Genomic DNA, 26,180 nt, shown 5'->3' on the forward strand with positions numbered 1-26,180 from the left:
ACCCTATTCTAGTGTGCAGATCTATTTCCAGCTCCTTCATCAGAGTTTGTGGGGGTTTTTTTAGGGGAGGGACTGCAGTTCAGTGGCCGAACATCTGCTTTGCATGAGGAAGGGCTGGAGATGCCATTTCCTGACATCTCTGGATAAGGTTGGAAAAGAATCCTGCCTGGAACCTTTAAGAAGTTGCTGCCAGTCAGTGGAAACATTAGACAATACTGAACTGGATGGACCAATGGTCTAACCGTTTGACTCGGTATGAGGCAGCTTCCTATGTTTCTGTGTTCTTCCCTCTCTGTCCTCTCCCCCCATAAAACTTTACACTGAAACAAGAACTTGTTGTTCTTCCTTCTGCTATCCTGTCAAGTGCCATGCACATTATATTTCTGTATAAATATTTTGTGGGGCACTAGTTTTCCCAGCTGTAGCGAATTAAAGCCTTTTTCTCAGAGCAAGCTCACATGAGGGAAAGAAATGCTAAATCATCCCTGCTGAGCTACATGACTAGGCTTCTCCTAATACTCTACTGTATTTTTGGTAGGTTCAAAAATGGCTGCCACCACCACCCCTCTTTATTACAGAGCTTGAACCTCCCTGGGCTTGGGGTGGGATCCCAGGGAAAACTCTTTTTATTCTGCTACTAGACAAGTACAAAAATCTTCCACGTGCAAGCCTACACGTGGTGAGAAAACTGATAGCTGCTGAATGCCTGAGGAGACATGTTTGCACCAGAGAAATCACCCTTTAGCCCCACTTTTCCTGAATTAAATACCAACTCAGAGAGGCTTGTAAAAGAAAAGGAACAAAAAGAAAAACAGTTTTATTCAGGTACTACAGACTGCTTCCATCAGAGGCTTACTCAGCTTTTAGTTACAGATAAAAATACTCAGTAGGTTACAAGAATATTTCAAAAGCACCCTGAATGATGTTCCGGAGGCACACTTTAAAAATCTTGGTTACCCAGTTGCAAAGAACTGGTCTGTAGGAAAACAGGTCTGTAGGAAAACAAATCTGTAGGAAAACAATTAAATGCATAGAGTCTTTTGCTACACCCTAGGTATACAGAGCATGAGCTAGTGTTTCTTATTTCAATTACATTGTAGGTTAAACTATAATAGAACAGTATCAGGAATATGCAAAAAAAAACACACACAAGAAATATATCTTATAATGCAAAGTCTTACTAAACCACTTTCTCCTGCCCTAAACTTGCAAAGCCAAAGCCCAGGCTTCCTTTTCTTGAACTCACCAAACCCTGGTTGAGAATTCAAGCTTCCTGTCCTCCTGGCTTTCCAGGACCTGCCGAGTCATTTTCCTGCAGCCATCCTTCCTGGCCACAAGTCCTTCTCTAACAAAGAACTACCTTCTTCCTCCCAACAGCTCTCTAGGTCTCACCCACCTGGTGTGTTGATTGACTGAGCCCTGGAGTTCACCAGTCTGTCAGACCAGACAGGCTTCACTTCCGGTTAACTCTTTAGGAGGATGGGTGGCTGATTACTACACCAGTAAAGAACCTTAGAATGCAAATTGAAATAGGACTTGGGAGTACTATGATATTAGGTGCAAACTATGTAAGCCATTAGTGGTGTATACATATAATAGGAAGCAAATAATTACAGTTGGCTAGTGTGGTCATACCATAATATTCAAAATACAGATAAGAAAAGATGTTTCTGTTGAAGGAAACAGTGCCCTCTGCTTTAATTCCAGGACAAAAGCAAATTGGTATATGGGAGATCTCGTAAGATCTCATCTTCAGGGAAGCAGCAAGGAAGACAAACAAGTCTTCTTCTCTAGGTTATTTTATATAGGATGTATTACATCAGTGTTTTGCTGATATAGAGAGGCAAGGCCAAGAAGTATATCAACATAGCATGAGCAAACACATTTCTATGTGTTTCTTCTTTGAAATATTAGCATTCACATTTATATTTCACCCTCTGTCCAAAGAACTTGGGTAGTATACATAGGTTATCCCATTTTTGTTTCCTCACAACAACCCTGTGAGATAGGTTAAGCTGATAAATAGCACAACTCGTCCAAGGTCACCAAGCCCCATAGCTGAGGTGGGATTCCGTTCCAGGTCTGTCCAGTCTTAATTCTCCCATTCTCTTCTACAGTAATGATACCACTGGTGTGACTCACCTTTGACCAAAGATTCACAAATGGATTGCACTGATCTAAGGTGAGTCACACCAGTGGTTCCATTATTATAGAAGAGAGTGGAATCTGGACCAGAGAGACCTGGCTTCAAATCCCTTCTTAGCCTAAAGCTCACTGAGTAGCCTTGGGCCAGTCACTGCCTTTTAACATAACCCACTTCACTGGGTTGCTGAGAAGGTCTTTCTCATGTTTGGCTCTACCCAGGTCAGGGCAGGCCTACCTGGGTAGGGTTGATCATGAGAAGTGCTGGGATCGATTCTGATCCCAGTGCTCCCCAACAGGGTAGCCCAGGTTTTTTACCCACGCTAATAGTTGGATAGAAGGGGGTGAGTGCATTCCTCTAACCCAATTCCCATTGTGTGAATATGGGCTGCCTGCAGCCCAAGTGTTCACAAAGCTGGGCGGTAAGAGCACCTGACAGTGGGGGGAAATCTCCCAATGCACCGTGCTCCTGGCGCAGTGCATTTTGGAATACTGGAGGACTTCCTCTTTCAGCTCCCAGTTTTGCCGCTTACTGTGGCTTGGCTCATGTGCCGCAGTGAGTAGCAGAGCTGTCAGGGATGGGTGATTGTAGGAGATTGCTTCCCTGCTTGCCTTCTCCAGTAAGGTTGTGTGAACGACCTTAAGGGGATATCCCTATATATACTAACCAGAACTTCATGGAAGAAAGGTTGAATATCAGCCTGATAGAAAGCCTGATAGATACCTTAGAATACCAACTGCTGAGGAGCAATGGTGGGAAAGGGATATTGCCTTCATTTCCTGGGCTTCCCAGAGAAATCTGGTTGGTCACTGTGGGAAACAGGATGCTGGACTAGGTAGACCTTTGATCTGATCTAGTAGGGCTCTTCTTATGTTATGTGCAGTTGCAGTTGTTAAAGGGGGGAATAGGACTGCAAGCCTTGTCACCTGGAAATGAAGTGACATGGTGGGAAAAGGAGAACACAGGGACTGAGAGAGAGTGGCTGAGAGAGGAGTATGATAGCTGGGTGAGAAATGAAAAAAAGTAAGTGGGGGTGATGTGTCAGAGTTTGGCTGCTATACCCAGTGAGGTGTCTAGATTTGGGGAGGCCTGGGAGATCTTGCACATTTAAAAGAAGGCTCAGAAGTTCAAAAAATTGAGAAACACTGCATTGACATGATAGTCACATTATTTTCCAGAGCAAAATGCTATTAACAAAAGCCACAGGCTTTTGTGCTTGCTGACAGAGGTTGCTATCCTCAAACTGCTTACTCTGGAGTAGTCTTACTGAATCAACAGGATTTACTGTGCAGAAAATGGCTTGCAGAACAGTTTGAATTCCCATTGTTAGGTCAATTTCTGCTTTCAATTACCCCAAGGCATTCATGAAGAAGCAATAAAACTGTAAGAGGAGAGCAGAATTAAGCTTGGAAACCCTTTCCTGATGCTGTCGGCCCCTGAGACAGAAAGAATCCAATGTTACTCCTGGATCCCTCGGTGAGTGTTCAGGAAACACTCGTGACAGGGAAGAAGGAGGGGGAAAATAACACTTGTAATCTTAGTGCATTTATTTTCTTGAAATTACAGAGAGTAATCACAATAAAATAGGACTATTTCATGATGCTATTTGAATAGGGCCATCTTGGAACTGGACTAGAGTTTAATGTGAAAAAATGTAACTGCTTTATAAAAATTTCAGCAAGGGCTTCCAAATGCTCTGGAAATCTGGATCCCAAATGCAATTGCTAAGCAAGATTTAAACTAAATTTCAGGAGGTATTTTCAGATTTCAAGAATCATTGGATAAAGAACCAGATATCATTGATGGTTTGGGGTCTCCATCATTGCAATTAAAAAAACAATATCAAAATTTATAACTAGTTGTCAGATGCAACAAGCTCTACAAGATTCACAGCTCCCACATTATGTACTGGCCGGACTGACAAACCTTGATATCTCTTCTCAACTCCTTTATTCTTCTATCCAATCAGAGGCAATAATTGTCTTTCTACTCCTTCAAACATACAGAAGATCCCAAGTTCAGTCCCTGCCATCTGAAGGCAATGAGAATGGCTCCGAAGCTCAGTCATAGAGCCTCTTTAGCACTTCGTTCAGTCCCTGGCATCTCAGGTTGAAAAGCATTCCAGCCAAACCTCATGCTGCCAGTCAGGGCAGACAATGGTCTGACTCAGCGGATGGCAGCTTCCCATGTTCCAGTGAAAGACCGATCTCCCCCCACCCACTCGCCAGTCAGAGTAGGCTAGATGGACCAATAGTACAAAGCAGCTTCTTATGTTCCTAACCCACCCCTTCCACAAGGCCTTTTTTGACTTAGCACTGCAGTCCTCAATCCCAGCTGTAATCCATCCAAAGAACATCTATCAGCCATTTGCTCACATTCATCCCATTCTCCTTGTAGCTCTCCCTCACCATCCTCTGCTCCCTTCCTCAGTGTCAATGCTCCTTGAGCAATGCTCTTTCTCTCTCCTTAAAAAACACTATAAAGTGCTGTTTAAATCATACATAATAATATTGCTTATCATACATAATACATGACACTGTTTAAATCACACATAATAATAGAATCTGGATCTGGACAGTTGGAGAATCACAGTACCTCCCTCCCACAAAAAAATATCCGCAAGTAAAAGTGATGCTGAGGAACCATTGGTCTAGGCACAGTAGCACAATGCTTTGCAGTTAGTTTTACAGCAGTTAGTGCTGTGTGTGATGAGAAGAGGGACATGTGGTATATAATGGCTACAAGTTTGTCCCATGACTGGGGTGGGGAGACCCAGCTCAAATCCCCACTCAGCCATGAAGCTCACCAGGGAACTGCAGGCCAGTCACACTTTCTCAGCCCAACCTACCTCACAGGCTTACTGTGAGGATGAAAGGATGAGGAACCATGGGCACTAAAGGACAGGACAAACCAGGATTTGCCCTCCTGGGGCTTTTCTTTGTATAAAAAGTCAGAGTGTCACAGATTTGAACTAAATCAGACCCCCTGGCAAAGAGGAGGCAGGAGAATGAAAACAAAGGAAAGGACAGCTGTTGTTTGTGAACAATAGGCAATCACAGACCGAGAGCCAGGTAAAACATGAATGCATTATGTTTTTATTCTGTTGTGTAAGCCGCCTCATACCTTTTATTATTACGTACATACATACATACACAAGATTTTAAAATGCCCCCCCTCACTGAAGCTCAGCTCATGAAGTATAGAAATCTTAAATGAGGCTGAAGAGTAGTAACAAAAAGCATATAACACCTATGTGCCACAATATAACATCATCCTAAATTATTTTTTTAAAGGTTTTGTAAATTGTGGACGATGCAAGTCATTTAATGGTACTAGAGAAAGACATGCTGTTCTGGTAGCTCTAGGTCTTAACACTCACATCAATTTCGGAGGATGAATACAACTGAAGGAAGCCCGGGCAGGTGCGCAGCTGGGGGAGTCAGTCATGTAACTTGCCTCCGGTGGGCCCTCCAAGGCAGGGCCCCCCCAGACAACTGTCTCCCCTTGCCCTATTATAGTCACACACCCGACTAGAGGGACTGTACCACATAAGACTGCAGGTTGGGGAATCACATGACTGAAAGCTCAATTTTTGCAGAAAACAACAACCTTCCCATGAGAAACTAGCATTTTAAGGAAAAGGTTCCATCCTAACCTACTTCTTGATATCACTAGAGTTTTTGTTTTCACATGTGGGGCCCTTCCTAACAATATCCTTATCCACCACTAGCATGATGTTGGTAGCTGTACCATGAGCTGTTTTTGAGTATGTAGAATGGCTCAGAATTCTTCTCTTTCCCCCTGTTCCTTTTATCCCACCCTTTACAATCTCTCGCCTGGGCATGTTCACATGTTGAACATGTTGCATTTAGACTGTGGCACCGTTGTGACAGAAGTCTAGGAAAGTTCCTTGCAACCATACAAGCCCCAAGCTGATCCCACTAAGCATGCTCTTGGACCCAGCAAATGGATGTCACATTGGCTTACAAAGATGGCAGGGCAAATTACCATTTCAATAGCATTTTCAACCAGTTAAATATTTAATTAGCTTACCCAGTTAGCAGAACAATGAAAATAAACATTGCAGTTATCTCCAGATTTTGGGGGTATTTAATCAAAATAGCAGTTCCTCTTCCCTAAACAGTACAGCAAAATCACATATTGTGGGGGAAATTATTTTGCATCGACCATAGCCAGTTTCTTGCCTTGCTTCACTCCCACACCACTCTACATGACTGGGCATGTTTCCCCCTCTATAACTTAGTCTTCATGCCTATGCATTCTGTTTGCACAACAAGGCAGACTGTTTGTGTGTGTGTTGTTTCTAATCTTACAGCATTTCTCAAGCTTGTTTACTTGCTACTTCAGCTTTGACTTCTGTCTGCATCTCTGTTTCCTGTTCTGGTGCCTGCCCTTGTTTATTGTGATTGATTGTGTGGTATTGGCTCCTACTCACAGGTTTGCCTAACCCTTGGTGAGTTGCTTACTTTGGCCCAGCTGGCTATATAAAGAGCCTGTTGTGTTGCCTGCTTCACTATCAAGCCCGCCCCTGCTCCCCACAGCTTAAGCCTTACTTATCCCCCACAAATGGGCCCTGAATCTGCAAAGTGACACTAGACCCACTAGTACATGACCCAGAATAACTCTTTAGAAAAACTCAAATTGAAAAGAATTCTAACCTTTTTGGTAAACTGCGGAGAATCCTTGGCTGGCCACATGGTTGTCTGAGTGAAAGATTATAGTCATGACATTCCAAGATGATGTAAACGGTGGAGGAAAACTAGTACCACAGAATTTGCCTAGGAGATTCCCTTGGTCTTCTGAGATTCCATTGTAGATCATGATATAGTCAAATTCACAGCTGTCATGGTATTCCAGATCAAAGTGATGAAAGGTGAGCAAAACAGAGGATCCTTCTGTTACCACAATGAGCCACATGCAATCTGTGTCATAAGGATAGAGGCCAGGGAAATTGGGGCTTGAGACATTGCCATGTGGTGCTGAAAGTACGCCCCCACATTTAATGCCTACAGAAAAGACAAATGTTTGAAAAGCATTCCAGAATATTTTGTCAGGCCAGAAGTTGCAGTAGTTTGTTGTTCACATAAGCAACTGTTTGCAGAACTGTCTAAGAACAGCAGTGTGATTGTTGTACTTAATTTGACCAGAGCAAAGATTTTTCTTACTGTGTCTTTTGTCCTCCTTTCTTTCTATACGTCTGTCACAATTTACTTCCCTTCAATACTTTTCTACTGCATATTTAAGGGGCATTTATTGACAATTTTACTTGTTGAAGTCAATTAGCACATACTGAATCAGTCTTGTGAATGGTTTGATGTGTGTCCAGATAGTGACTCAACACATCACTATGTAGCATGATTGTAAACTTTGCTAACTTCAGTTTGGCATTTTAAATGCTTCATGAATTTAACTCATCCAGAATTGCTGGGATTGTGCAGAATGAACAAACAATTCAAATAACTGCATCAGGAAGGAAGGCTTGACCCTCCCTAACTATTCACAACTGGTGTATGAAATTCATTCCCAGTGTAATGCAATGTAGTACAGAACAAGCCAGTGGACAGTAATATCTAGGAATATCACAGATGTCAATTCACACAGGGTACAAAATCTAGTTTCTGAATGCATTTAAAAGAATTAACAAATACACAGGGCATTTCTCTGAATAGGTGGCATATCTCGTAGACCAATCATATCCAAGTTAATTAAAAAATCAGCTCAACTGAATTCAGTGGGACTTACACGGGTGTAAGGATGTATAAGTAAATGCATATGATAAAAGTACTCAGTTGCACATCCAGAATTTAGAAATAGTGGCCACTATGATGTGTAAAATATACTGGTGCCATAACATTCTGTGTTGGGACTGCTGCAGACTTGTAAGGTAGCCCCAATGCTGTTCAGAATGAGTGGTTGTGTAAGCAATGCTACTGCGCTTCTTCCCATTTCAGCAGCCCTGGCATGGAGGTGTTACAGCCCTTGTATGCTGTGCATCATGTTGGCCAGCATATGATTTGATCTAAACAGGTTGGCAGCAATTATATGTTATCTTGAAGGGGGAATGCAACTAGTTTATCAGATCCCATGTACTCTGTATGTTTTACTGCCTGATTCAGTGCATGGTGTAATATGCTAATTTTTCTCACAACAGCAAAAATACAGCTGCTGCTTAAAAAACAAGGAATCTGATAAAATTACAACAATGGGCTGGTTCAGACATCACACAGAACCTCAGTTAAAGCTGGGCTCTGTGTGATGTCCCTCAGCATAAGAATGTGTGCTCCTTCTTCCCATCCCCATGTGAATGTCTACTTCCTATCTAGTTAAAATAAGCCAAGGTTTGTTGTGTCATCTGAATCCACCAATTTCAGCTTATTCTAATTTACTTACTTCAGTTAACCAAAGATCTATAAATCACCTCAAACCTTGGGTACAGGTCTCAGGTTATCTGAAGCAAGCAGATAAGCTGAGATTGGTGGGTTTGGACCAGGGGCTAGGGAACTTGACCATGGCTGGAGGACAAAATGCTCTGGCAGCTCCTCTGCCCCCTCCCCCAGGCCTTACAATTGTGTGCACAAAGTGTGTGCACATCCCAAGCCCCTCCCCCTGCTTGTGCCGTAAGATGCAAGGGGCAGGGCCAATGCCGATGATGGGTCTCAGCAGAGCTTCTCTTCCCCAATAAGTGGTTCATGGTATCGCTGACTGGGAGCTCCTTTCCCTGCTTACTGGGGAAGGGAAACTCTGCTGGGGCTGATGGGCCCTATCCTCAGCATTGGCCCCACCCCCAATGATAGCAGAAGCAGGGGGAGGGGCCACTGCCCAGGAAAGGGCCCATTTGGGCCCTCTCCATTCTGCCCAGTCAGCATTTCATTGAAATGTTGGCTCGCTGGGCTTTTCTTCCCCCAGCACATCCAGCATTTCAGTGAAACACTAGCTGGAGTGGAAAGGGGCATGCCTCGTACTTCCAGCCAGCAAGCACTTTGTTCACTGACTGGGTGTGGGAGGGGGCAAGGGGAACACTCTGGCTGAGGGTGGGGGGATGCCTTGGCAGGCCCCCCTGACTCTGGTGGCTGGGGGACAATTGTCCCCCTTTGTTCCATAGTCCCTATACTCTGGGCTTGGACACCATGACCAACCTCGGCTTATTTTAACCTTCAGAGAAAATAAACCCTCGTGCATGGAAGGAAGGGAGGACTGCACATTCTCAAGGCTCAGGGACATCATGCAGAGCCTGGCTTTAATCAAGGTTCCACTCTTCCACATAATGTCTGAACCAGCCCAGTAACTCAACAGTTGCACAAGGCAGTGGTGCTCCTTGTCATGGAGAAGTACTGAAATCAAAATAAGTTCTTTCTTCTTCATTAAATGCTATCCTGCTTATACGTTATAACCTTTAGAAAACATATTTAGCCCTTTCCTTTCATTCCGGTTGATGCATTCAATTAACTGATGAAGGGAGAGTGGGATTTTGGCTGCTGGCTCACTCCTAAATTGTATATATCCTCCTGCTCTGCTCCTAACTTCCATATCCTCAGTGATATGTGAGAATGGGCTTCACACATATGCAACTGTTCATGCATAAAGACTATATGCATGATCAAGAAGTTGGAACTTGTCATGAACACAGATCCTGATTAAAAGTACAGACCCTACATGCATATATTCCACACAATGTGCACGCATTTGGGCACAACCTCTCTCCTCTCCATGTGTTGATTGAATGCATGGATTGGAGCACGAGAAGAAGGCTATTCTTTCCATGATTTCAACTTTTCACCAATTTCCTTAACCACACTCAGCTGGGCCTGCTAGTCATCCAAAGCCTGTTTACATGCCTATAATGATAATCCAGACAAAATCATGGAAGAAGGGGGAAAGTTAGATAAAAGGTTTTATACCAGTGCATGTAGATGCACTGCTATAAAACAGGTTCCATTCAAATCATCATGTCTCCATATCCATAGCTCCATTTAAACCAATGAAACATTGGCCTCTCTCTTCAAATTACTTGGTCTGCTATGGTACTATTATCCTTAGTAGAGTACTCCAGAGTAAGTGGTCTCCTATGCACAATCTGTCAACTTAATCCAGGGAATCATGCACAGTTTGGAGAAAGTGGAGAGAGAGAAATTCTTTTCCCTCTCACACAACACTAGAACCAGGGGTCACTCCATGAAATTGATTGCCAGGAGGTCTAGGACTAACCAATGGAAGTACTTTTTCACACAATGCGTGATCCACTTGAGGAACTCTCTGCCACAGGATGTGGTGACAGCCAACAACCTGGATGGCTTTAAGAGGGGTTTGGATAACTTCATGGAGGAGAGGTCCATCAATGGCTACTAGTCGGAGGGCTGTGGGCCACCTCCAGTCTCAAAGACAGGATGCCTCTGAGTACCAGATGCAGGGGAGTAATGGCAGGGGAGAGGGCACGCCCTCAACTCCTGCCTGTGGCTTCCAGAAGCATCTGGTGGACCACTGTGAGAAACAGGATGCTGGACTAGATGGGCCTTGGGCCTGATCCAGCAGGGCTGTTCTTATGTTCTTATGGAATTCTTATGGCTGTGAAAACTATGATGTACATATAGAGCTTCCCACTAGTTCTAGTGGAGGAATCTGATCTGCATGCACACTTGGTTCCTCCATAGCATGAACCAGGGGGCAGCCCACAAAAGATCCATCTTGCACCTCTGACTGCACATGGATCCCTGCATTGGGGCATATATGTGTACAAGAAGAAAGTTGGAAGCCCAGGCTTCAAAAACACACAAAGTGTAGAAAGTTAGAAACTGAACAGTCTCCTAAATGATCTGTGGAAAGAAGCATAATCAGTACATAGCACACCACAACTGGCGCATGATAGCTAGTTTTCTAAAATAAGTACCCCAAACGGGCATGGAAAGCACAGCAAGGAGATTCCATGTTAAAATAATGCAGGATCTTGCAAACCATCCCAGGATGCAGCCCCCAAAAGCCTTACCTTACCTTTCTTGGCGTTTATCCCATTAGTTGTGCACAAGAAAGTTATTGTCACAAGGTACTTGAGAAGCATCTGCTGCATTCTTTGACACAGCTCAGAAGAGACAAATGGACCTAGTGCCAGAAAATAGGAAAAGTACACTCAATGCAGCCTATCTGAGAGTGGAAAAAATAGCTGGAGGCCTGTCGAATTAATAATGGAATGAATAATTCATTGCTTGTTTGAATTAGTAACCTGATCTGTTCTTTGCTTCCTTCACTCGGTTTTAACGATCTGGATCAAATGTCCCTAGGATTTACACTGTACCAGGTACCTTGTCAATACACTATATTTGGAAGCGATATTAATGGTTGGGATATGGCACATAACTGCAGTAAGTCTGTGCTGACAATATGCCCTGAAGGGCTCATGAAAATAATTTAGTTCACCATACAAGATAGGGAACCAAATAAGGAATTTCAGATTTTACATGGAAATGTATCTGGGGAATTAGCTTGATTTAAAATATGGAACCTGCTGCACAAAGCCAGTTGTTGACAAAGGAGAGAGAAACATGGAATCGATTGAGGATTATAGTTAACCAAATCATATGAAAGATGAAGATGCTATTCAGTACACTAATGATGGTCCAGAGTTGTACATCAGGACCCTTTTCGGGGATGCATTACCAGGATGCCAGCAATGGGTACAATGCAAAACAACTTGTTGGATGTAATTTTCAAAAAGGACTATTGGCGTCACCAGCTATTTTACCTGTGCTTCAACAGCAGCCTGAAATGCAGAAATTTATCTGTTTAATATTTTCCTGACATAGAGCTAAAGTAATGGGGAAACATTCATTTGCTTAAACAAGCTAGTATTAATGAGCAGGGCCAGGAACAGTTTAGAAATCCTAGGTTGGATTTGGTTTGGCATTACAGATTTCTGACCCCTTTTAAATGGAATCTCTTTGCTTTGCTTTCCATGCCCATTTGGGGTTTTCACTTTAGCACTTTAGCTGTCATGGGGCAATTGTGGTTTACTGTGTACTAATGGTACAGTGGGAAATGACTTGCCTAGCAAGCATGACATTGCGGGTTCAAATCCCTGCTGTCCCTATATCGAGCAGCAGTGATATAGGAAGATGCTGAAAGGCATAATCTCATACTGTGCAGGAGGAGGCGATGGTAAACCCCTCCTGTATTCTACCAAAGACAATCACAGGGTTCTGTGGTCTCCAGGAGTCGACACCGACTCAACAGCACACTTTGCCTTTATGAACTGATTATGCAGCCACCTTAAGTGGCACAGCGGGGAAATGCTTGACTAACAAACAGAAGGTTGCTGGTTCAAATCCCTGCTGGTATGGCACACTTTACCTTTACCTTACTGATTATGCTTTTTTCTGCAGATCATTCAGGAGTCTGCTCAGTGTGTATTTTTGAAGCTTCAGGTTTAGAGAATATCAGTTTCCAGAAGGCCAAGGAAGAACCATCTGAAAACTCATAGTTAAACCCTATGAACTCATTGTAAACCCTACGAACTCATTGAGATATATCTTGGCAAAAAATGCATAGGGATGCATGTAGATCTAGTATTTTGGATGTTCATACATTCATACATAGATCTAGTATTCTGGATGTTCATACATTGTCAAGTGATGAACTTTATTAATCCAAATTCGTTAATTCTTGTTGGATGCAAAATTATAGGAGTTGATTTAGTCAAAAGCTGTGATCTTATATAACAGCATAAGAAGTGTCGGTGAGTTGTTTTGTTCAATGTTGCTGCCCTATTACTATTGACTCACTAACCACACAACTGAAAGGTGTCAGGAATGTCCATCAGTACTATAGAGTTTATGTTTATTGGAGCAAAACTTTGCAGCAAGCCAGACTTTATACTGAGGAAGAAAATAATGTTTGAGTAGCAGACTTATGGGGAACAAAGCAGGAGCAATTCAAATGATTTTTGTGTGTGTGTGTCTTTCTTGCTTCCTCCTTTGATGGAAAAATAAATGCAAGTCTTATTTACCTTTGGATTTATGGAGAGCTGGGTAAGTCAACAGTGGAATTAAAATAAAAAGCTGGTGGATTGCTAGAGTCCATTTTGTACATGTTGGAAGGCCTCATGTCTGCTACAAGCAGCTACATTTTAACTTGGATTAATAGTTTCCTTCGCCTGTTCTAAAGATCCCAAACCACCTTGAAGAGAGGTTTCTGAAGAAATATATAGGTATGACAACCCTTCCCCATTCAGTTATCAGTCAGCTGGGAGAATTTAGAATAAACACTTTCCAAAAAGACTGTAGCTTTGGCCACTGTGTGAGCATAAAGGTTTTTAAACAGGCCCTGATCCAAATAAAGTTAGTTGTGTTTAAGTAGTCCCACTAAAATAAATACAAAATGTTAATCAGAACTAACTCAAGTTGATCTCAATGGTATGGGACTTAAGCATGACTAGCTTTGGGGCCTCATTCATTTTCTTCTGTATTCTCTCTAAATTGACCATTTTCTATATATCTATCAAAATGTACAAATATATATTAAAAATGTACAATTACTGTTACATGCACAGTGCAATATTATGTGTGTTTACTTGGAGGAAATAAGTTTCCCTGATTTCAATTGGTGTACTTATAATTGCAGTTTAGGATTTCAGCCTTAATCCAATGTGATGCATATATGCAGTGTTTATTCAAGATTCAGAGTAGGTAGGAAAATCTGTTTCCTACCAGAATCAAATCTGTTCCTTACCAGCATCAAGAATCAATTGATGCTGATCTCCCTACTTGAGATTCATGAAAATCCTTTAATTTGATTTACATTAGTTTAGATTTACACTTCAGGGAAATGTACTAGAGCTGAGCCCTAAAATTTATATTTTTGGACTATATATTGGGGAGAAGCATTTTCTGGATTTAAACTGAGAACATAAATTAGAGAAGTAGTTAAGTGTTTAAGGAATTCCTGACTAATACAGTGGACCATATAATTTTAAAACAGAGAGAGAGAGCGAGAGAGAGAGAGAGAGAGAGAGAGAGAGATGTTGGGTGGCCTCTAGTGTTGTTCTATAGGATTCTCAGCAACACAGAGAAATGGATGTTACGCCGGAGCAAATAGCAAGTCAATTAAAAAAAAAGATGCATTTAAAATTCATAGAAAGCTATGATTAGCAATATGCTTTGGCAATATGGGATGAGTTTGTTGAGCTATAGCAAGCAAGCAAGGCTCTAAAGATTGCCCCATAGGAAAGGAGAGCAGGCAAAGAGAGCAAGAGACCAAGAACTTTGTCATCTTGCAGCCAAAGGAACAGTCTCAAGTGAAGATGTGGCATACTTAGGAAGCTTGTTGTAGTTTCCTAGTTGATCCATATACAAAACAACCACTGATATAAAATGAACCATAGTACAGGTATGTTCCTCCATGGTTAGAGAGTTGCTCAGCTAGTCTGGGCATGATTCTTGTATGTCTGATAGTTGTATAAGAGAATAAATATTGACACGGACAGTTTTTCTCACCCTTGGAAAGCAAGCTGTATGTGCCAAAGTACCCTTTTCTATATATAATTAAAGGTATAGGAACCCCATCCTCTGCTGCATCTGCTCACTATATCCATGGGCAGAGTCTTGATCAAGCTATAGTTAGCTGGAACTAAACCCACTTGAAATCATTACACAACAAGCATTACTGGTTGTTATGCAGGTGGTCCTCATCCATGGACTCTGTATCTGTGCTTTTGCATATCTGCAATTCCCCCCCACCCCGCTTTTTTGTTAGGAATCCAGTCTTCCAGTTCTCATTGACACAAGGTTTAATTATTCAGTTTCCATATTTGCACCTATAGGTGAGAATGCCAATGGGCAGATACACAGACAACAAGGGTCACTTGTATTGTTTTAGAATTGCTTGTTTTTATTTGTATTTTTGTTATAGATCTGTTTTTAATTGTTATGTGTTACTTTTGTAAAATATTCTGGGGACCTTGGTCAGTTAAGCAGCATACAAATGAAATCAAATGAATGAACGAATTGCAACCAACAAGTTATGTAGGTTTAAACATGATATGAAGTCAGTCCTATTGTGTGCCATCATGGGTCTTACAGTAAAGTAAAGTAAAGTGTGTTGTCAAGTCAATTTTGACTCCTGGCGCCCACAGAGCCCTGTGGTTTTCTTTTGGTGGAATACAGGAGGGGTTTACCATTGCCTTCTCCTGCGCAGTGTGAGATGATGCCTTTCAGCATCTTCCTATATTTCTGCTGCCCGATATAGTGACAGCAGGGATTTGAACAGGCAACCTTCTACTTGTTATTCAAGCATTTCTCCGCTGCGCCACTTAAGGTGGCTGTCTTACTCTCTAATAAATATGCTTAAGATTGCACCTTTAATTCCAACAAACTTTAGCTGGATATACAGCCAAAGAAGTGTCCTATTCACACCATAACCTTACAACCAGCTTGGGGTGGGGTGGGTGGGACTTCTCACCTATTGTACTAGAGATAAATGGTGACCCCACCCTAAGCAATACATTGATTATTGGTTCAATATGCAAGCCCTGGGGAACAGCAGTCTTTGTTCTTAATAGCTCCAGCTTTGTTTTTGTGTATCATTTGATGACAGACACTGTCACCTGCTGAGAGTATCAATATTCTTGTTCAGCTCTGAAAAGGTAAGTGTTCTGTGCTACAGTTCACTATGTGGGAAAGGGAACTTTGGCTGGTGCCATTTTTCTCACTTGTGCATCAACTATAGCTGCTAGCATCTCCTTTTCCATATGACTATTAAAGGCACAGGAGTCTCATTCACCCTGCTAGCTGGAAAATTGCACAAGAATGCCAATGGGCAGATTCATCTTTATTTTTTCCCCTCTATGAAGGGTGGAATTCTCTGTTGCTGTTTACTCTCCTCACAGATGAATTCTGAGAAACAAAGCAAACTGAAGGCTTCCAAAGAAAATGCTTCGAGAGAGACTGGGGGTAAAAATGTCACCTTCAAGGCAGCGGAAAAAGAAAGGGCCATCTCTAAATCTAAGCCCGTAAGACACGTTGCATTTATTAATTAAGCTATAAGGATCGATACCTGAGACATTTCCTGTGGATTAATGACCAGCTGGGAGGAGCTGATGGCCTGAAGTGCAGCTGAGGGCCATTAACACCAATCAGTCATCAATTCCCAGGAAATACCCGATGCCAAGGTCACTAAGTGACTGGATTTATTTTATGGGTAATACTAACAATAATAATATTTAGTTGGTCTCCTCCCATTCCTTCCTGAACCAAATTATTCTCAGTTTTATGAAACTGAACGCAGACAAAGGCACAATGTTGCTCAAAAGAAAAAAGGGGGGGGGGAAGAGTTGCTTCTGTGAAATGGAGGCAAATCTTTAAAAAAAAAATAGAGAGAGAGAGAGACGTTCTCTCACACATACAATGAAAATATATAGTGGGTTTTCTTTTCCCCTTGTGGCAAGAAATTTTTAACAGCAGGACCCCCGAAGCAAAATTGCCAGTTTGCAAAATGCCTCATAGGCACGTTAATTTATTCAGAATATAGCTGACAGAATAGCCTTTTAAGAACCAATTTTATGACTTACTGCACTAGCAAATAAATAGTTAAGATGCGGGTGCAATGAATGCCCACACTAGCACTGTTTGTGCTGATCTAGGATAGTGGCCAAGAAGTGTATGCTGGGAAGTCCAGGTTCAAATCTCAAGTTTTTAATGTTGTTCTGTGGGAGTCATGAACCAACCAGGAACTTATGCTTAAGGAGGCACTGTTTATTTAGAATATTTATATACCACTTTTCAACACAAGTGCTCACAAAATGGTTTACATAGAAAGATAATTTTTTTTTAAAGTTCAGCCTCCTAAAGAGGCTCACAAGCTCTCTTTCTAAGATATAAGGGAGACACCAGCAACAGCCACTGAAAAGGATATACTATGGCTGGGATAAATAGGAACAGTTTTTCTCCCGCTGTTAAATATAAGAATCACCACTTGAAAGCTGTCTCTCTGCTCAGTTAGCAATGTTATATGACGGTTTCATATGTTCATATTTACTCTGGGGTCTATTAATACATTTGTTTGGGGGCTTTCTGGGGGCAGGAGGGTCCCTACAACTTTGGCATCTAAGAAAAACAAGAAAATAAAAACAACATTCTGCAAAAAGGTCTCAATGAATTCCAAATAGTTCAACTGCAAAAGAATAAAACTGTTCATGCCAGGAGTCAATGCATATAGAATTGATACTTGTGTTATTCTCAACACATATCCAGGGGCAGATTAATGCATAGGCAAGATAGTCACTTGCTTACGGTGGTAAGAGGCAGCAAATTTGGGGGGTTGGGGGGCAAATCAAATATATTTTAAAACTTTTTTCAACCACAGATTGGGGATGGGAGGTGGGTACTTGCGGAGGTGAGGGGGGACCACGGAGGTGGCAAGAGCTCCTTCCCTGAGCCCGCCTGCCTCCCAAGTGACAGGTTGGGCCGTTTTCGGTTCTCACACACATGCAGAGAGCCCCGAGATGGGCCGAAAATGGCCCAACCTGCCATTTGGGATGTAGGCAGACTTAGGGAAGGAGTTCTTGCCACCGCCTCGGTCTCCCCTGACCTCTGCAAGTGCCTGCCCCTGGTTGGCTGCCCGCCCATTTGTGCTACCATCCCTGCCACACAGCAGCGGCTGAAAAAAGTTTAAAAATAGATTTAATTCTCCCCCCCGCCCCGCCCACCAAGCCCTCGAGCTGGAGCGGTAAATCTCAAAAAGCTTAATCCAGCCCACACATATCCACATTCATTCTGAAAAAGCAGAGTTCTGGGATCTACCACCAGATATGATATTGCACAGACCCATCTTTGCTAAAACACATGCCACCTTGAATGCAACGGTGAAGAAAAGGTGGAATATAAACAAAACAAAACAAAACAAGTGTTTGTTTTCTCATTGAAAAGCACAAGCTTCTGATGTAATCTGCATCTTTTAACTTATTTTATATTTATATCATTTATATTTATTTTAAAATGTAATTTTTTTTTATAATACTACTCATATACAGGCATATGCAACAGTTTATATTTTCTTTATATTTAATTCTCAGACATACCCGTGGCTAATTCCATACGTGGCAGCTCTCGCGAGAGTTTGCAAGCAGCTGCCGGATAGGATAGGGACAGGGACGGGGAGAAAATAGTGATGCCGGCCAGAGGAGGCTGAGGTGCACCAGCCTGGCCGCCAGGAGGAGGCCTCTGCAAGGAGTTGGTGGGCAGGTGGGCGGAAGGAGTTGGTGAGCCGGCCAGAAATCACGGGGGTGGGGGGTGGAGGGGGGGGACAAGAAGCAGGCCAGCCAGTCGGAAAGCTCGGTTGGCCGGGCGGGGGGGGGGGAGGGAGAAGCAGTGGTCCGGCCGACCCACCAGCCAGAAAGCATGGGGGTGGGCAAGAAGCGGGTGGGGAGAGAAACGGGCCAGCTGTGGGGGGGGGGGGGAGAGAAAAAGGCAAAGGTGGGAGGGGAGGCGCAGATGTTCTGTGCCCGGCCCAGCTAGTTTATTTTATTTTCAATAGAATCATACAGATATTATCCAATGGGCAGGTTGAGATGACCTGAGTCAAGTCCAACTGGCACAAATCTCCGGATCGTACAAGAGGATGCTCCCGGTATGGGCCACAACCTTCCGCTTAACTGTTGTTGTCTGAAGTCACCAATGTTTGATTCTGGAGCTGCACATTCCTCTACCAACCAACATTTGTAACCTAGATTTGAAGTTGGGCACTTAATGTCATGCGGTAGAGGGAAGTGCAGCTTGGGAGCTGGACATTGGTGGGTTTAGACGACATGATTTGAGTGAAGTTGCAGCTTGTGCCGGGAGTATATGCTCGCGGGAACTGGAGATTTGCGCCAGCTAGACTTGCCATAGGTTGTCTGCACCTGCCTTATTTCATTCTATTGGGCACATGTCTATACAAATCCTTAGCTATTACCTGCCTTGTGATCTCATTGAAATCCAGTCTATTCCTGGATTGGATATATAGATTCCAATATTCTAGCAAATCTAAATTTTTCTTTATTTTATCTCATAGCTTACGGTAATGTATCATGTTATACATTAAGAGTCTATGCCACATTTTCCTCCACCAAGGTTCCATTGTTGGGAAGATGGTTGTTGTCAGTTTTGTGCTTTTACTAAATGTACTGTTATAAACATTGCCTATTCTTTTGGGGGAGGTGAGAGAAAAGGAGAGTTAAGGGTGTTTTCTTTAACTACATATTACTTCAATTTCTTCATAGTCCCTCAAAATATCTCAGCATTCTGCATCAAAGTTATCAGTGTGTGTGGGGAGGAGAGGGTGTGAATGTGCACATATTCTGTACTATATTGGGGTGGAGAACCTATCTATGGAGTGTTTGGGGTAGGATGGATTCTGTCTTTGCTCAGGAAGCAAAATCAGATGATCCGTTGTCTGACCCTTTCATGACACATCATCTGAAGATCCTTTCGAATAATCTAAAGGTCCTTTAGAATGTTAATACAAGTAAATTTATTCATCTCTCATCTTTCTTCCATAGAACTCAGGGCAGCATGCATAGAGTTCCCAGGTGGTCTCCCATCCAGACGTGGATGAGACCCAGATGAACTTCAGTGGGGTTGCTGTATCATATGCCTTCAGACCATACTCTGGAACCAATTCTTGTTCAGCACTCAGAGGTCATTCAGACCTCCAGCAACTCTGTTACTTAACGTTCTTCTTGCAGCAAGGGGTGGGGTGGATGGGAGAATCATCATTTGGAAAATAATGCCATAATATTGAACCAATATAATACTATTACAGCAGAGCTGCTGTAGGCATTTTAGAGTTTACCTGACCTAATATAAGTTCTGCTAACTGCTAAAGGTAAAATAGGCACCTTTTAAAGTGGTGATTCAGTTTGCTTAGGAGGAGAGCAACTGTCTTTCCCAGTGGTTGTTGCTGGTGTCTACCATGTGTATATTTTTAGATTTTTTAAAAGTTTTTATTCCATTTTTTTAAAAAAAAGATTTTTTAATCCTTTTGTAACAGGATTGGTTGACAGCAGGACTGTAACCAGATTGGCTATTTGCTGTCAGTTTGCTGAGTCATTGTGCTTAGTAATTGTATTTAAGAGCATGTTTCAGCCACTAACGTATATATCTGAAGCTGATGTATCACATCAAAACGTCTGCTAATTTTGAATATCTGTTTTATGTTTTATTTTACACATTAAAGAGGATTTTGAGAAAGTTTGTCAATTTTGGAAAATGCATATCTTGTTGTCATTATATTGTCTTATTCAATATATTTAGATTGTGAACCCTTTTGGGACAGGGAACCATTTTCTAATTTCTTTGGCTATGTAAACCACTTGGTGAACTTTTGTTGTTGAAAGGCACTATATAATATTCTAAATAAACAAACAACAACAACAATGATATTATAAGTATGCTCTCTTGATACTTGCATTCCCTGTCAGTCCCCAGGTCTTATTGCTGGGGAAAGCTCACCGTCAAAGCTTCGGTCAGCTAAAGAACTTGCCAATGTTCTGGAAGGCAAACATTCTGTACAAGCAGCTGTCAGTCTGAGCAGCCTCCTCACCGCCCAGAGATTTGCTAAAGAATTCAAGGTACTGTGATGTAATATAGTTGTTACTGCTGTAGAGACACTGCAAACAAGATCAAGTTAACAGCTAGAGGATTGCACGAGAGAGAAAGTTTGATGAAAACAGGGGATGTACTTACCTTTTGGTATCTGATCAAGATGGTAAATGAAGTCTCTATGGACTGTTATAAAGGTATGAACGTGTTGGAGGTTTCTAAATTTCCAATTCTCGTGTATTTGAGCATTCATCGGAGGCTGCTGTTATGAGTAGCCTATTGTCCAGTGCACTCCTTGGAAATCTCTACAGAATTAGATCCAAGCTGGAGCAGAGAAGTATTACAGTTGCAACCAGTTAAATTGTTCTGGGAAGGCTGGCAGAAAGGATGCCAGCAGAGAGTGGTTGATAACTGTTACTAATGAAGCAGAATCTGAGCAGAGGCTTGCTCCCCAGAATCCCCTGCAATAGTGGAAATCAGCTTTTGGATTACGTGAGCTAGCTGTTCGAAGCAGGAAGTTTCTGGGCCATCCCCTTTGTCAAGCATCTTTTCTTGATCTTTACTTGCCCAGCCATGAAGATCACTGGATGTCCTTGGCTCGTTCTCTCTCTCTCTCTCTCTCTCTCTCACACACACACACTTCAAAAGGTTATTGAGAGGATAAAATGATATAATGCCATTTATACCACCCTGAATTATTTGGAGGAAGGGTGGGATACCAATCTCATAAATAATTAATAATATAACAATTATTTAGTATTTAAGTATTATTTAGGGCCAGCTTGAATGATACTGGCCCCAGCACATATGAAGAAGGGAGGGTGCACCAAGAGCGTGCCTGTTGGGACATCCCTTGATTATGTGTTAGGCCCCCTAAACATTCAGATTATGTGTTACTCTGAATGGCCCCTAAACATGTGCGCCAAATACTTGTTTAAACATGTGGTCAATATGATCGGGACATTCATGGACGATGTCTGGATGTACATGCTCTTGGTGTGCCCCTTCCTTCTTCACGTGTATAGGGATAGGTATCATTTTAGTATTTGGCAGATGGCTTCCTGTCTAAAGAAGGGATGAGTTCCTTGGAGAGACCCTGAACTAGCTTTATATCTTAAGCTTCTCAGAAGTCCAAAGCTGATGACTGTACCTGATGACTGTAATTAATGGAGACATCCTAGCCTATCCCAGTCATGCCTGGAAACACGTCTTTATCCAAGGAGAATCCCTTCAGGAAAGATAGTCAGACTTTATCACCTTATCTGGCCCTTTGGAACTTGTCTTTGCTAACATGATTAGTCCCATAATTAAATCTGTTACTCAAACAAGGAATCAATAATGTTGGCTTTAAACACTCCTGCCCCGATTTTCGCCAATTGTGGGGACTGTACACTAGAAGCTGGGTCTGAGCATTTTTGGTTCAGTGACATTCAGTGTTCTCTGACATTATGTGCTCATGTGAAATGCATAAAGCTTAACATTTGGGTAAAAGGGTGCTTTCTACAGGAGGTTGTGGTCAACTACCAACATTTCACAGCCTAGCCAATAGTGTCTGCCTAATTAAGACTAATGTGGAATAGTTCCCATCTCGTCCACACAGTGTACTAAAGGCTGACTACTCTGCTTAGTTAAACAAACAGGGAGCTCTTACAAAGCCCTGAGGAGCCATTAGAAAAATGCTCCGGCATTACATGAAGTGTTAACCACAGTGTCCGGGACAAATTCCAATTCAAGTAATAGCATTCTATCTAAATTCCCTGTACATTTGCTTCCCTTTTTCCTTTTGAGGGAATCTGGCTTGTGGTTAAAAACACCAGACTGTGGGTAAAAGAGAGCTGAGGTCTCTTCCTGACTTGGCTACTGACTTCCTGCCTGATCTTGGACAAGCCACAATGTCCGTTTGGACCAATGCTCACAAAAGGTCCTACATGTGAATATCCAGAGTAAAATGATTGTGCAATTTCAGTGTGAACACATGACTGTTCATGGATTTTTTTTACCTACTCTCCAGCCCCAAATATAAAATATAACATACTCTACTTTACCAGTTGCTCTGTTTCTCAGAGCACCATGGGAGACACTTTGTGTGCAAGGCAGGGGCATAGCTGTAATCGAGTACACGGATTCCAAGAACCCGTGCGCCCCCTACCTCCTAGGGGGCGCCTAGGAGGGCCACCTGGCATCCTTTTAGGGCCACTGGCTTGCCTCCTGCCCCCTCCTCTCCTCTTCCCATCCTTTGCCCAGGGGCGAGGGTAGGGAATTTAATTTAACTGGCCCGCTATCTTGAACACCGTGGGGGGGGGAGGATCCTGACTGAGCAGCAAGGGGTGGTGCAGCCTCCCCGCTGGATGCTGAGTTGGGAGCCCAACCTCCCTCCATACTGCAGAGATCAACTGAGCAGCAAGGGGCAGTGCAGCTTCCCTGCTGGATGCCAGGTTGGGAACCTTCTCCCACATTGCGTTCAAGATACTAGCAGCAGCTAGGTTTGCTGCTGGTTAGTGAAATTATCTTCTCTCGTCACCCCCTCCCCACTGGAGCATTTCTGGCCCGCTCCACCAGGCTAGGGAGTGCACCACCACTGGTGGGTGGGGGTGGCCATGAGTGCGGGGGTGAGTGCCCCTCAGAACACAGGCTGCCTATGCCCTCACTATACCACTGGTGCAAGACACACACACACACACACACACACACACACACACACACACACACACACACACGTTGTCCTAGGGTAGTTAGGTTCTTTGGGGTAGTTGTGAGGACCACCTATAATTTGGAGGAGCAGGGCAGTTGCTTATCTGACAGATGCAAAACTCTAATCATGAAACGTAATGAAGGCAGAGCTTCCCAAGAAATACAGTCAAAATATGTACGTGAACATAAGCTCTTGTCCACACTAGCCAAGGTTTGCCATGTTTGCTGTGAATAGGCCTACAGTCATGTGTTCTGGTTGCCAGGCCCCAAAGTAGCTTAAATCCTTTTGGTGGTGGGATTAAAGGATATTTTTCTCATATCCCTGAAGATAAACTCAGCCTTCACTAGATGGCTTCCATGAAGAAAAGCCCACACAGCCAGTCATAGCCGGAGTTGAGAGAGGAGCCTCCTCCTTCAACTCTGGTTCTAGGGGATGTAGCCTGCGGTTCCACATTTAAATGCAATGCAGGCTGTGTCCAACCTTGGGTTGTGGTGACAAAACTCACTACAACCCAAGGGTTCAGATTGAAGTCACAAATCTGAAACCTCATCTTTGTCGCTGCATCAAACCCCATTTGCAGGCATTCGGATGTAATGACCACGGAACTTCTGGCCCCTTCAACTGTGGTTCCATGTTATGTGCAAACACGGCCAATGAGTTCCACACAAATCCAGGTCACAAACACATCTAGCTTTACTGCACTACTCGTTAATCCATGGACAGAAAGAACATTTTGACTTAAATTTGCATTGCAAGCGGCATGTATGCTGCAGCAAGTGATGACCATTTCTGCACATGCTGTATGACTCCACACAACCCATGACCATTTGGTCTTGTGCATTGGCCTTCAGTTTGCGCTTTGAAACACTCACCTAAAGGGGAGAGGTTTCCCTCCATGACACTTTCTCAGCAGCATTCTGTTCTCATTCCTTCCTTCCTAGTCATTTTGACTGCAACATGAATGCACAAAGGCTAATACTAGAATATTCAGAATGTCACATATCCTTTCATATATCCATCATACAGAATATATGAAGAAGTGGCCTTACTGCTGTTGCCTTATTCTCTTTCTTTGATACTTCACTTTGTATTTGGCTTGCAGATACGAACCAGCACGAAAAGCAAAGCAAGATGTCAGGCTTATCATTGCATGTCCACCACCACTGAAAATGAGCAGGTAGTCCACAAGACTATATATTGATAAATGAAAGCTTTGATATTTGTTTGTTTGTTTGTTTCTTACATTTCTATACCGCCCCATACAAAAAAGTCCCTGGGTGGTTCATGCTTTAACCAAAAAATACAGGAATTTCCATTATACTTTTTTTTTGCCCTTTAATGAGACAAGGTGAGGCAGTTGCCTCAGGCAGCAGATTATTAGAGTGCCAGCAGGGTGGCAAAATATCCCCTTCCCCCGTGCTGCTGTAATTGGTGCAGCTCTTTGGGACTGATCTGACCTTTGGAAACTTTGCAAGGCATGCCTCCCTGCTAGTAGCTTTCCTTGCTCCCCATATACTTTCAAAGTGTACCAGGGTTGTTTTTGAAAGGGGGCTGGTACCCACTTGGAGGATCAAGGCAGCATTTTGCACACACCTCACCTCCGGACCCGGCTTGCTTTTAATATCAATTGACTTCCTTTTTAAACTAGTCAGTTTTGATTGATTAAGATGGGCATCACAGCAATTCAATACAGTATCACATTATCTACGACAGCCTCCCATTTCTGCCCTGTTATTCATGTAAAGCATTAGGCATTATCAGCAATAGGATTCCTGCCCTAACCTCTCTTGGAGCAGCAGTTACTCTGTTCGGTTTTTCTTCTTTTCTCTCTGGCTTCTTTCTTGGGTCCAGTTTAGTCATTTGCTGCATACAATGGATACAATGGTTTTGCTCAGCCAGGAGAGGGGGCATAAGGACTGCACAGAAAGGCCAGCTGTGACCTGAGCCCAGGAGACATCGTATTTCAGCCTTGTGACACATTTCACCCTCTCATGACCTGGTGCCTGTGCTGCACACAGGCTGTGTCTTAAACGGCAGATTTGCCATTTGTCAGTCAGAGGGGGGAGGGGGAGGGGCAGGGGGAGGGGGAAAGGGAGACACTCCGGCAGGGAACAGTGATCCACTTCAATATCTACTTGGCAGAAGAAAGAACAAAGAATGTGCAGAGGGTGAACAAATTATGAAGGTGTTTTAAATGCACATCCTTAAACCAACAATTCCTTTTAACGCGGTGATTCTCTTTATTTAGCAGGAGGAGAGTAATTGGCCCTATCCACCCCCAGCACAGTACCTCCAGTGACTTTTGCTGGTGTTTGTCTTATGTTTCTTTTTAGATTGTGAGCCCTTTGGGGACAGGGGACCATCTTATTTATTTATTATTTCTCTGCCCTGAGCCATTTTTGGAAGGGTGGTATAGAACAAACAAACAAATAAATAAAAAAATAAATAAATAAGTAAGTAAAATTCCCCACCCCCAAAGGAGGATAGCTTTAAATACTATATATGCCTTCTGGCTTATTGATGTAAGTTGTGTAGAAAGCATCTAAAAGATGTGAATAATCTAAGATAAATTATTTTGATATATTGAGCTAGAGTTATGTGGCAAAGTGAGAATAGTGTTTTGGATGGATATATGTAAGCAACAAGTTGAAACATGTAAAAAATACAAACCAAGAAAGCAGGGTGAGATTGGAGGCAGTAGGTATTGGCACTGTCCCCTTTTAAGTTGCTGAGGCTTGTCTAATCACTTGTGATGTGTGTGTGT

The 26,180-nt window shown here is 42.8% G+C and overlaps 3 protein-coding genes across 4 annotated transcripts in view; 1 reads left to right on the forward strand and 2 right to left on the reverse strand.

Annotated features, from left to right (window-relative positions):
• The window catches only part of CDCP2 (CUB domain containing protein 2), a 59,626-nt gene that overhangs the window by 21,315 nt on the left and 12,131 nt on the right, over positions 1 to 26,180 (reverse strand). The window contains exons 1-3 of one of the 2 annotated variants that reach the window (XM_053246075.1): positions 20,635 to 20,711; positions 11,150 to 11,257; positions 6,823 to 7,170 (exon numbers count right to left, since the gene is read on the reverse strand). In XM_053246075.1, coding sequence (XP_053102050.1) covers positions 6,823 to 7,170; positions 11,150 to 11,225 — 424 coding nt within the window. In that variant the 5' untranslated portion in view covers positions 11,226 to 11,257; positions 20,635 to 20,711. Of the gene's footprint in view, positions 1 to 6,822; positions 7,171 to 11,149; positions 11,258 to 20,634; positions 20,712 to 26,180 lie in introns of those variants that run through there. The other variant, XM_053246076.1, reaches the window with a different exon arrangement.
• LOC128323292 (dynein light chain Tctex-type 5-like) overlaps positions 1 to 26,180 on the forward strand; it is a 44,839-nt gene that overhangs the window by 15,289 nt on the left and 3,370 nt on the right. The window contains exons 2-4 of the mRNA XM_053246083.1: positions 16,035 to 16,157; positions 20,604 to 20,753; positions 24,519 to 24,593. Of these exons, the coding sequence (XP_053102058.1) occupies positions 16,035 to 16,157; positions 20,604 to 20,753; positions 24,519 to 24,593 (348 nt within the window). The remainder of the gene's footprint in view (positions 1 to 16,034; positions 16,158 to 20,603; positions 20,754 to 24,518; positions 24,594 to 26,180) is intronic.
• LOC128323291 (NADH-cytochrome b5 reductase-like) overlaps positions 1 to 26,180 on the reverse strand; it is a 54,363-nt gene that overhangs the window by 1,030 nt on the left and 27,153 nt on the right. The gene's annotated exons all lie outside the window — the stretch shown is intronic.

This window comes from Hemicordylus capensis, chromosome 4, assembly GCF_027244095.1.
Source record: "Hemicordylus capensis ecotype Gifberg chromosome 4, rHemCap1.1.pri, whole genome shotgun sequence".
Classification (NCBI taxonomy): Eukaryota; Metazoa; Chordata; class Lepidosauria; order Squamata; family Cordylidae; genus Hemicordylus; species Hemicordylus capensis.